Consider the following 12,327-nt stretch of genomic DNA (forward strand, 5'->3'; position numbering starts at 1 on the left):
CTGTGGCATTTCTAGGAAAAATGCCTGCATATACCATTCACTGATTTTCAAATCAGGTTCCCAAGGACCAAGGCAATAATGCTTTTGTAGAAAAATAACAGTTTGCAAGGACACAAAAAGAAGCAAAGCTGTTCATCCTCAAAGATCCCTGTCACTTAGCTTGTGCTACAACCCACATGCCAAAAATACCTGCAGCAACTCAAAACCATCTAAGCACTTCAGAATGTTTTCTTTTAAACTTAGGAAAAAAAAATCATTTGGTTTAACAGGTTAATACTTCTGAGTTTTGTTCCTTAAAGCATTAATTGTATTTCATTCTTTGTTAAGAGGTTTCAATCTACTTGTACCACAGATGCTCCAATAAAAGGAGCTGATGTGCAGATCACCGCACACCAGCTGGTAGCAGGCTCCCGCCTAGAGTGACAACTCAGGGGCTGTAGATTCAAGACATGACGAGTACCTGTCACAATCTGTGGGCACTGAAAAGACGATACTGAGACAATATTAGTACATACAGCCTAACTGCCATCAACAGACAAACCAATAAAACTGTTCCCCAACTAGTAGTCCGTGTTCTATTTGTAGAAAGAAGTTGTATTAATTTAACACACATACCTTGTCAAAGTAAGAATAATACATCTGATCATTATGGGAACTTAATTATTTAATTTCTTAAAACATAAGTGTGATCTCTAAGAGAATTAAACTGTGTGCCTGCAGCTTGGTTTCTGTTCATTTTTGCCATGTTAAAATCCAAGAGCTCCATATAGAACATGGCGTTATTTACCTTCTCTGTAAATTTTCCTGACTGCATTACAGAAAACTTCCAAAGGCAAGTACTAAGGTACTAACAGTAAGGGTTTTTTTAACCCTGATGGTCATGATTTATAGGAAAACTTCCTGCGAGCAAACCATTTTCCATGTGCAAACTTCACAGAAAGATCAGCAAAGGCTGTAGTTTTTTCTGTGAGGAGCTGAGAGCGTCACAGTGCTGAAAGGCCACCTCTCCATCTCGCACCTACCCTCCGATCCCTTCCTTATATTGCATTCAAACACTTGCCAGAGCCCTCTGAGAGTCAATATAAGTCATTAATTGGGAAAAAGAAGTAAATGCTTCTGCCAGGTTATTAGGAAGCTGGATCAGTGAAAGGTCTTGGCATCACATCCGCTGGATAAGAAAGGCCTCCCCCTTTCAACAGTTCACTTTTTTCCAATGCAACTGTATTCTAAGCACTGATGAGATAAAGATATCCCTTTCTTGTTAGGATTAAAATATAGAATTGAAATGAAACTTAATCAGATGAACTAACTGTGCAGACAACACATAATAATTTTTGAAGACATGAAAGTCACATTTTTGAATTACTAGGCTTTGTCTGTATGGAGTATTAAAACCTAAATATTTAAGACAGCTGAAAAGAGAAAAAAAAAAAAGACTGAGTCAGCTTAATAATGATGAAAAGAAAAAAATTGAAGACAAAGAAAATCAGAGGTGCAATGAGAGAAATTTTCTGAAGAAGCCTTCCTACCACAAATTCCACTCATAATTTGAACACAACTTTCTTATCCTTATATCCCTTCAAATGAGCTGTAGCCCACACAAAGTTTTGATCCTACAAGGAAATACAAGCAAGGAATTCTATGAAGCTAACTTTGCATGGATCTCAAATGAAAGATGTTCTTTATTAAGGCAAAAAACAGCAGTATTAAATGGGAGAAGGGCTTGAAACCAGATTCATTAGAAACAGATTAATTACTTTTTTTGGCAAATTCTGATTTGTGGGAGGACTTTTGTGTACATTATTTCATACTCAGAAAATTCACCAAAAAGCAAAAGCATACTGGTTGTATAAAAGGGCAAAATCTGAAAAACACTGTGAATTTTTTTATTCATCTTGTGTATCTTAGAATAGGTTCCAACTCTAACCTTCTTTTCTAGATATACTTGGAACTGGAATTGGGTTCTCTGTAAAAGGCAGTCCCTAAGGACTACCCATAGCAATAACAATCTCAGTCAGCTGAATTTGAGCATTACTGGGTAGTTTCAGACATATACAGTTGGACCACATATTGGCATTTTCTGTGACTCGGTTATCTTTTTTCCTTCCAGCTAGAGGATGAGTATGAGCAGCTATCTAAATGTCAAATTCCACATCTCTCTAATACTCTGTATTAAACGTCATCTTCCCTATTAGCTCCTTATAGCATTTATGAGGGAATAAAAATGTCTTTTGTTCTGATTTCCAACTGGTTAGTAGCATTAAGTGCTGCTACTTATCTGAACAGAAAGTCCATCAAGCCAAAAGAATATAAAGTTTTTTAAAAGTGCAGACTTCTGAAGAACTGCATCAACCTGAGACAAAACAGCCATGTTCTTCCCACTAAAACAACACCACACCCATAAGAAGACGGCTTAAAAAGCAAAACAACTAACACTAAGGCTTTTATCTGTATCTATAGTAACAGATGAGAAGCTAAACTATTCATCAGAATGTACACAGGTCTGCTCTGACTTCCAGAGAAGAGTGTCATCTTTAGGCTAAATAACAGACCAAATATCATCAGCAGTTTTCTTCTTGAAGAATATGTTTGCTGATTCTTTATAGTAAACCACTCTATTGTTTTAAGATTATTTCATTACTGCATGTTCACACTCCTTTTGCCAAAAACTACGTAAAACTCAGAAACACTTCTCAAGTTCAGTGACATAAATCTATTTCCTACTTGCACTCTGAAAGAAGCTCAACTCTGCCTCCTGCGGCAGCAGCAATAGAATTAACGACCAAAGTCTGACTGCAGGACTTTTAAGATGACAGCAAAGAAATGTTCACACCTTAGTTCTATACTACCATGGTTTGAAAACAACTTTTTTGCCCTTAAACACTACTAGTAGTTATCAAATACAGCTGTCCAAAGACAATATCCAGCTCTAGAAAGATACAAACCGCTGTTAGTCACTAAATGTGTGTCCTATTGCTTTGTGATTAGTAGTAGGGACATAGTCCTACCTCAGTCAAGTAACAAACTATTCCTTCCTAACCACCCACCATCACAACTTACAGAACACTGTAAAGACCTATAATCTGACCCAGTAGTATAGTATTAAAGGAGAAACACTATAATTTGAAATAAGAATCAATGACTATAAATCCATAATATTTACATTTTGTGGGATTACCTCTACTGCACTCAGTGGCAATATTGAAAGGAAAGGAAGATGCTTCCTTATCATATGCAGATAACATAGTCTACTCATGGTTCTAAAATCATTTAAATTTGACCCAGAAAGCCTCTGCAAATATTTTTCTTGTGAATATCACCTCCTAGGCAAGTATTATACCACATCAAAAAATTTATCATGTGCTTTGGTACACATTTTTCTTCTTTCAGAGCCTATGCTGCAAAACAGTTCTGAGGTAAGCCTACATGTCTCCTGTTATATCTCCTGAATCAGAAGAAAAAACAACTTTAGAGAGGTGTTTTCAAATTCAAGACAGTATTGCTTGCTTATTACCTGATCACGATCACCTGCAAAACAGCAGCTCTTCATAGTACATGAGTTGAAGTACCCTTGGTTGTCAAACTGGAAGACGGGCAGCCGGCAGTGGATGTCGTAGAGGACGGGGGGAAGGCGCCGACGCAGTGCCAGCAGCTGGGTTCCATTGCTGTTGAACCGGACACTCATGGCACTCTGAAGGGAGAGGTTTCCACCATAGCGGAGCAGCGAACTGGGAAAAGACAGAGGAAACAAGTGAGATGGGCCACACACTTGAACGAAACTACCTGAAGACGGAACTCTCTCTCTTTAATCTTACTGAGTCATTTCCAACAAATTAGCCCAGTAAAGTATAATCTTATTTAGTTTCTGCTTCAAAGCATCAATTCCTCAGCAAACTTGATTCAAAACCCGAATGACAAACTACCAAAATGCTAAGACTACAAAGTCCTCAGAAGAGTAAAGACTGTGAGTAGTTTTGCTAGCAACAAATACATTTCCTGCATAGGAACAAAGTCTCACAGAGTGGCCTTAACCTTAAAAAGGCTGTTCTTGTACTTCTGGGGTATCTACATGTTAGAGACTGACTCTACCACCACTCAGCTCCTTTTTTTTTTTTAAATTCCCAGCTGGTGACTACATTCAGTCAGCCCAAATTTTATTTTTGCTCTGCCCTGGCACCAGATGGCATTTTTTCCAATTGTGGATATTTTGACCATTATCTCACTTCTGCTTCTATTTATATTTCCATAGGGCATCAGAGGATGTTTGAACTCCACAATCAGTTCCAGCTGTCTCAAATAAAAAGCCACTTTACTAACAAGTTATTGCAAGAAATGCTAAAATAAGTAATTTAGCTGATCTCAAACTTGCTTCATCTGAAAATATTGCCAAGTAGGCAAGACTATTAGACAATTATGCTACCACATGACACTATTACCTAAAATTCTCACATGGTTGAATCAGCCAGCTTCCTTGGCCCTTATAAGGCTGTATGATCAGAGCTGGAGTATTTGTATCAATTCTTATTTATGTGTACAAGACAAAAACAAGGTGTCACAAGTTTGCAGGTTCTATTGTTAAAAGAAAAACAGAATATGGAATTTGTTCCATCCAGCAACTTAAAGATAATCAAAGTATACCTAAAATTCAACTTGCATTGTATGGCTTTTCTGTTGTGGTTTCTTTTTTTTTCCAAAGACTTAATTCAATCCCTGTACTTGAGATGATTGTGTGCATGGGAAGGCAGGTAAAGATGGATGACATTTTATCCCTTTTTTGTTCAGTGATCACTGAAACCTCCTTAAGCAGTGTCAGAGCTCGATGTTTTTGTTAACAGGTTTTGAGCAAACCCCAGACCAAACAAGGCATGCCAGCACGGAATTTGCAGATGCTAGATGGAAGTTTGTTCACAGATTTTAATGCATTATACTTTCTGATGTAGCCCTATGCCCCAACATTTGTGAAAAATGAGTCATTCTGTATGGATAAGAAGCCACATTCCATGCAGGTTGAAGCACGCATCATTACATGAGATATTGTAAAGTTAAAAATCTATTGTTTCTAAGCCAGAGTTAAACGAAACAAAACAAAAAAGAAGACTCCACATAATAAATGTACTAGAAATACACTGCTCTTACACACATGCACTTAGTGAACTGAACGGTCAAAGCCATGGTTCCACAAAGGAACCCAAAGCCACATTTTCAAAGCCAACCAGTAGAGCTTCAAGCTGGGCACCAAGACTCCTGAACACCTGTATCACCACAAAGAGTCCTGCTCTCTCACGTGTGCACGTTCTCCTACTCTCACGCAAAGCTGCTGAGCTTCTCTGAATAGTGTTTATGGATTTTACTAAAAACAGGAGGAAGTTTAATATTAGCAACTATAACCTTAGAGACAAGGATTTAGGCTCCCCCATCAGCCTTAGTTTCTGTTCAAGATCAATAAAACACTCAGGTAGCTCAAAATACTTGGGCATAAACCAACCAAAGCAACATAAACATAAAACAACAAACATAAACCAACCAAACAAAAAAACCTCCAAAACCACCACACCAACAAAAAAATCCCATAACCCCAAGCATACGCAACATTTTTTCATCTCCCTCTCTAGCAATAGGTTTGTGTAAGCCAAAACTTTTTTCTATGGAAGTTCCCACTTCCTCAAAAAAATCCACAAAAATTAAAACCAAACAAACAAACCCCCAACAACCCAAAAAACACATAAAAGAAACAAACCTAGATTTTTTTGGCTAAGAAATTTCAATTTTTCCATAAAAATACAGGAGTTCTGCACCATGCAGCAACTAGACTTAATGTTAAGGTGCAGCCACTGCTGCACCAAGACTATGCCTCCCTCCTCGTTAACAGTTTTCCTTCCTACTCTAAACCACAACCCAGAATTCCCTCCTGCCTACAGGTGAGCAAGCCCAGCAGATGCCCCATCCTTTCAAATCTTCAAGCAAAGTTTCCATGGTTATTATTATTATGCCCTGTCTCAAATATTTTGAGATTATATTTTGTCACACTAAACTAGCTTCCATTCTGCTTACAGATGTTTTCATTAGGGTCCTATAGCAGTCAAAGTTATCAAAGAAAACACCCCTCAGAGTTGAATTCTGTATTGTGTTTCAGCAACTCCAGTGTAACAAAGCTCTAGAAGAATATTTACCTCAGACACTAAATGAAGTAAGAAAGACTAGAATTTCAGAAATTATCATCATATACACACATAAGAAGTCTAGAATTAAGGAGCTGCACAGTTAAGAGCCCTCAAAAGATCAATAGCTTTTCCTATCTCACACCCTCACTCCACACAATTCAGCCACATGTCTAACGGAAATACAGTTTGTGTTGCAGTTCCTTGAACAAGACATTTGGCTCAAAGGAAAAACAAAAGAACAAAAACCAAAACAACAACAAAAAAAAAAACCACAAAGAACCAATAAAATCAAAGTCCACGCTAATAAAAAAGGCAGTGGATTAAGTTTGGCTGAATCGAGAAACAAATGCTAAAATAGCCATTTTCCATCCACATAAGAGCGATGTGTGCCAACGACTTTCCCCACTCGCCTCAATGTTCTCCCCCAAAATCAGATTCTGCAGTTCCAAGTGCAGCATTTTGCTACACTAATCACAGAACAGTGGTTTTCCGATTTCCTCACCCACGTGCATCCTGCTTGCTTCTGTCTGCCTCTTGGAAATGCTGCACAGTGCTTTCCTTTAACAAGCTACGAACAGAGACAGCAGGTAGTCAGGTGGGGATGACAAACTGGCACCAAAAGCCCCCAACCATCCAACTCCTGACCCAAACAAAGTAGAAATATTTGCTCTCTTTCTACTCCTAAGAGAGGACATATGAAAGATATGGTCAGAAATATGATGGAAGGGGCAGGTAGACGGAGCGGGTACAGCTCATGGCTCCATGTTGGTGGCAAAGCTAGGAACTGAGCTAACAAACAGAGGACATAAAGGATCTGACAAATCTCTCCTCCTCTGCCTCCTCCTGCAGGCAGTGCACATGTTAGCAGTGCTTAGAACTGAGGAACTGCAGGACTTCAGTATCTTCCTTTATAAAAGCTGATTACAGAACAACTATGCTGGCTTTAGGGAAAAAATAATTGCCCAAGATGGCTTTTAGAGTACTCCATCTCCACCAAAATTGCAGGGAAAAAAAAAAAAAGTCAGCCATCTCCAAGAAAGGAGCTGGAGGATGTTATGTTACAGTATTAAACCACTACGAATACTCGGTACTAAAGAGGATGCCTGAATCAAGAAGCTTAAAAAAACCCCAAACAATAAATCTTCAAACTAATCAGACCCAGAGCTTTTGCTCTTCTTTTTTTTTGGGTGTAGGGAGGGAAGAGAAAGGGGAGAGCTGTGTTTAAGCATGTTCAGTGTTCAAATGACTGTGTCCACTTTCCCAGTTGCATCACAGTGCTGCTCTGTACCTTTTGTCAGTGCTACTTTTGTATTTTTTCACACAGAATTATGTGGGGCAGTGGAGACATGTTTGGATATGTTGCTCATGTTAGAACTGCCACTTCTGCCTACTCCTTATTTCATGCTGTAGCAAAGGAATTCAGAAGGAACACCTTATTGCAGTTACTAAAAACATTTACTAATGCATCAGATAAAAGCAATTCCCTGTCTCAAAGACCCAGACCATGACAGCTAGTGAGAAATCGGACAACTCTAAAAGGGCACCTCAGATCAAGACGGGGGACCCTTCTGCCAGAGGCACTATCTTTCTGAACCCAGACCCAGACTACTCTGGGATTTAGTGTGCTTCCAAATTTGGCTCACCCAGCCAGCCACAGAATGCTGATGTTGCCTACCAGCTCTGGAAGCAATACAGAGAGAGACACATGCACTTCTGAGTTATTTAAAAAGTCATCTTGTATGATTAAGAGAAATATTTAGTCCACAGATGGAACATTACAAGCCAAAAACACATGCTGGAGCTGGAGGGAATCTGAGGAGGGGGAGAGGGGCAGTTATGTGCAATATGGTCATTTCCGTAGCTGGATACGCTGCACACAGGCAGCACACAAGTGTTAACTAAATACCAGCTCAGCCAAACAATAGAAGGCTTTCAATCCAAGAGCAGCACCGCTAACATAAATAAATCCATTTCTACTGGCAGCTAGTGGGGTGAGGGAAGAAGCAGTTTCATTGCACTCAGAATTTGCAGGAAAAGTCTATACGTGAAACAAGCCTTTCTCTCTCCTCCTCTCCCCTTTTCTAAACACAGAAGTTGTTCCATCTTTTTTTGAAGAGTCGACTGCCTGAGCAATAATATAACCTTAACCCGGGCTATTCAAAAGTTAGCTTGGCAACAGACAGCGGACATTAAAACTGAGAGAAGTACAGTGCCTTGGCAGAAATCAAATAAAAGAAATAAAAGCGGCATGCATGACAGCGTTAAATAGAACCATTAAATAAAATAATTGAATAGCTTGTCTTGATAAGCTACAATAAGCTGCAATATAGACACTGTCCTTGGCATATGAGTGTCATTTAAGAGGGACAAGGAAGGAAGGAAGGAAGGGAGAAAGCGTTGATATCATAAACAGCCGTGAGTGAAACTAACTTGATGGAAGAATGACCTTAAAAGGAAAAAATTAATTGAATGCTTGTAACCAATACACACCATTGCATACAACTCTGTTTGTCAGCATTTCTGTAACCACAAAACTGAGAAACTTCTAACTGTGCAAAAAGAACTGGAATGAAACCTGGCAAATAGAATCTCGGCCTGGAAAACTGCAGAGAAGTTTGGGTTTTTATTTGGAAGAAAGTTATTCCGTGTGTGCAAAAACACACACAAATCTTATTTAGACTGGAGCAAACACTCAGCAAGAGCCAAATTAACCACCAATAGAAAATCAAGCATGAGATCAATTAACATGCATACTTTATTTTTTGAAATGGATTATAAAGTTCACAGACATCTCAATATAGTTTCTTTGAAAAACAGATAAGTCACGTCAAAGTGCATGGAGCTTCAGAAATGTTAACAAATATGAAGGAAGTCCCTCAGTGCCTTAAGATTTTAGAAGTACACAAGCCATACTCAGGATTTTATTATTTCTCAGTAACATGCTCATTTTTCTAGATTCCATCATCACTATTTCTGATTATCTCACTACCTCTATAAGAAATATCTTCAAGAACTACATCCCCCCGAATCTTTAATAGGAAGGAAGGGGGATTTGCTTGGACTTCAAAGAATAACCAAATAAAACAAAGGCTGTGTGTTGTTAGCAAAACTAAATAACTTTGCTTTCCTTCTAAAAGAACATGCAAGTAAAATCAATCGCATGCACCAAGACTGGAAAAGCAGGGAATTTAGGGTGAAGATTCTGCCTGTTCAAGAACACATCATCCCTTCTGCTCTTTACAGTTTGGGTCAGAAACATGTAAATTAGTATAAAAATGAACATGGCATCATTAATAAACTTCCATGCACGGCAAGCTCTAAGGTGAACAGAAGCATCACCCTTCCATCCAAAACAAGAGGGCAACAATGTTGTGGGGCTTTTTGTTTTGTTTTGTGTTTTGTTTTAAAAAAGAGAGATTCTTATCAGATAACTGTCTTCAGAATCTGGAGCCTTAAGAACATCAAACATCACCAGATTTACATACTCAGAGGAGCCACACCTCCTAACAGCAAAGGCTTGGGTCGTTTGGCCCTTATGATCTAATTGAGTCACTGAATGCTAAATATGCTTTGCCAGTGATCTCAAGCAGTTCTCCAGAAAGCATTATGTTTTCCTTTACTCTGCCTTTGTTCACAGGAAAAACATACAGAATTTCAGTATTTTCAGGAAGATGACAAGAGCAGACGTATAACATATACTAAACTTTACCCCTCATCTGTATTACTTTTATCCTTTTAGTCCTTATGGCTTACCTTTGCCATTACAGTGATTAAACAGTAGCAAATGACAACAACGAAACCCTATTTGTTTGAATGTTTCACATCCTTCTCCAGCTTTATTCAAGATTTGTTTCAGTTCACAAACATTCTCCCTCTCCTAGGCCTGCCCTCTCTACAGATCAGCAGTCAACAGGCACAAGTCCTATTCTCAATCTCTGCTTCAATCATCTAGGTGTTACTGTAATGTAAGTAATAAATGAGTTCTAGTAGTCAGTAAAATAGAACAAAACAAAAAACCCAAAACATTTAGCCAAATTAAAAAAAGAAAGTAGACAATAAAATGTAAAGAGCAACTATCCAACAACCAGAAGCAAACTAGCTAAATTACCTGATCATTTTTCTCCTTTTCTAATCCCTAAATTTTGCAGTCAGAGTCCCTTATTCAGCCTGTTCAGAAATAGTATCTCGTAGGATGGAGTACAAACTGTGAGAAAGAGAACTGCTCAGCTGAATCCAGTCAAACACAAACGAGTAGGTTCCACCAGATAACCAGACAGAGAAGATGCAAATGAAGCCAGACATGGCATGGGAAGATGACCTTTAGGCCAAAGGAAAGAACAGGAGCTGTCTCCAAAACAAAGCGCACACCAAAGTCAGTCTAACACAAAGAACACAGATACCAGAGAATGTTACCTCAGAAAAATAATCTGAGTGTAAAAGCTGAAAAGTACAACCATTTTCACACCTTGGTGTCTACGCAAAAGGAGACATGAATCAATATTGCAAGTCCTACAAAGCATTTTTTCCTACATGTTTCTGTGCTGTGATTCTTGTATTTCATTAGGGAAGCTGAGTAACATCAGTCACAGATTTGTTCTCGCATCTAGTAATATATATATATATATACACACACATATATATATATATATACACACACACTCTAGCCCCCCCTTCTTTTCTCAAGCAAATTTGCATGAATTTTTAATTTACCCAATCTACAAAAGCTGAAATTAAAGAGCAGCAACAAGAAAACAGGCCTTTCTTTTGGAAAAGCAGCAAGATCCAAGATGCTCCTGTAGGAGCACAGTCAAGTCTTCAGTAAGTAAAGCTTTTGCCTTTAATAGGTACAAGATGAATAAAAATTATCATGTAAAGCTAACTGATCACAACTGCACACATACTTTCGGTCTCACCAAATTGGTTCCACCACAGTTTCCCATGGACTGATGTTTCAAAGACTAATTCCCTTGTCTTAAAAAGGGTTGAACTAACATTTCAGATGTTCTCCCAGTAAATGCATTAAGACTACTTCTCCCTTGTATTCAGTCACCATTAAAAAAAAATAAAAATAATAAAAAAATCCTTGTTTTAGAAAGAAAAAAAATCTCTCTCTTTTAATTCCTTTCCCCATTTTAATTCCTACCTCATTGAAATGAGGCATAAAGGTGATAAGGGCAAAGCTTATATGATCACAGACCCATTTCCTTAAGAAAGCAAACTACAAAGCCACATTAAATCAGAGCTTCTTTTGAACAACTGATTACAATTTTATACTTTCAAAATTTATATTGCAAGGACAATACTTTGCACTTGAAATTTTTGCTTTAGAAAGATCTGTGTCTTAGAAAATTTCAAAGCTAACAAAAAGATTAAGCATCATGAGGCTTTTAAAGTAGGCAGCATTCCCATTCCTTGATCCAGGAAAAACTGAGAGCAAGAGAAGTCAATTGACAGACCTGCCCAACACTGTGAAACAAACCCAGGTTTCCTGACTTCTTGTTTACTGCATGAAGCTACATATATTCTAGAAAATTATAAACGTGAATACCATCACTGCTTCTGGGAGCAGGCTGGATCCCACAGAGCAGAGGGACAGTACTGACCTTAAAGTGTCTGGCCAGAACCAAACCAGGCCTAGTGTGGGCATGCTGCTAAGTGTGACAAAGCTTCATCTTCGAATCAGAAATTCCCCACGAATATGATGGAGGGCTAACTGTCTGCAAGAGATAGTGTGATTTAACTAATGAAGGTTTGAGAAAACTACTAAATCAAGACAGAAAAAACTGAACAGAAAGAGTACCTGTAGCCCGATCTGAGAACAATAAAGAATTCAAAGCTGAACTACTAACAATACACATTTTTATGATACAATTTGAACCTCAGTACTTCGAAACTCAGTTATGTGTCTAATCAACAAATCTAGAGATGGCAAAGGAAAGTAAGAAAATCTTTCCTTCTGTCATTGAAAAAAAACCTTAAAAGATCTTCAGTTTGCACATCAGTGGACTAACCTGGATACACTCCACTACAGGAAGGATACCAGCCTAAACACAGAGAAAGCTAAGGTAAACCTTCTATCCCAAGAGAGGCTGACAAGGTCAGGCATAAAGCAGAACTGCAGATGAGATAAGGAATGTGTACATATGAAACAGAAGCTAAGTGAGAC

General features: G+C 38.3%; 1 protein-coding gene across 1 annotated transcript in view; it reads right to left on the bottom strand.

The window, feature by feature from the left end:
* DCAF5 (DDB1 and CUL4 associated factor 5) overlaps positions 1-12,327 on the bottom strand; it is a 79,278-nt gene that overhangs the window by 33,348 nt on the left and 33,603 nt on the right. Inside the window, exon 6 of the mRNA XM_005502265.3 lies at positions 3,515-3,728. Within this exon, the coding sequence (XP_005502322.2) occupies positions 3,515-3,728 (214 nt within the window). The remainder of the gene's footprint in view (positions 1-3,514; positions 3,729-12,327) is intronic.

This window comes from Columba livia, chromosome 5 (genome assembly GCF_036013475.1).
Source record: "Columba livia isolate bColLiv1 breed racing homer chromosome 5, bColLiv1.pat.W.v2, whole genome shotgun sequence".
NCBI lineage: Eukaryota > Metazoa > Chordata > Aves > Columbiformes > Columbidae > Columba > Columba livia.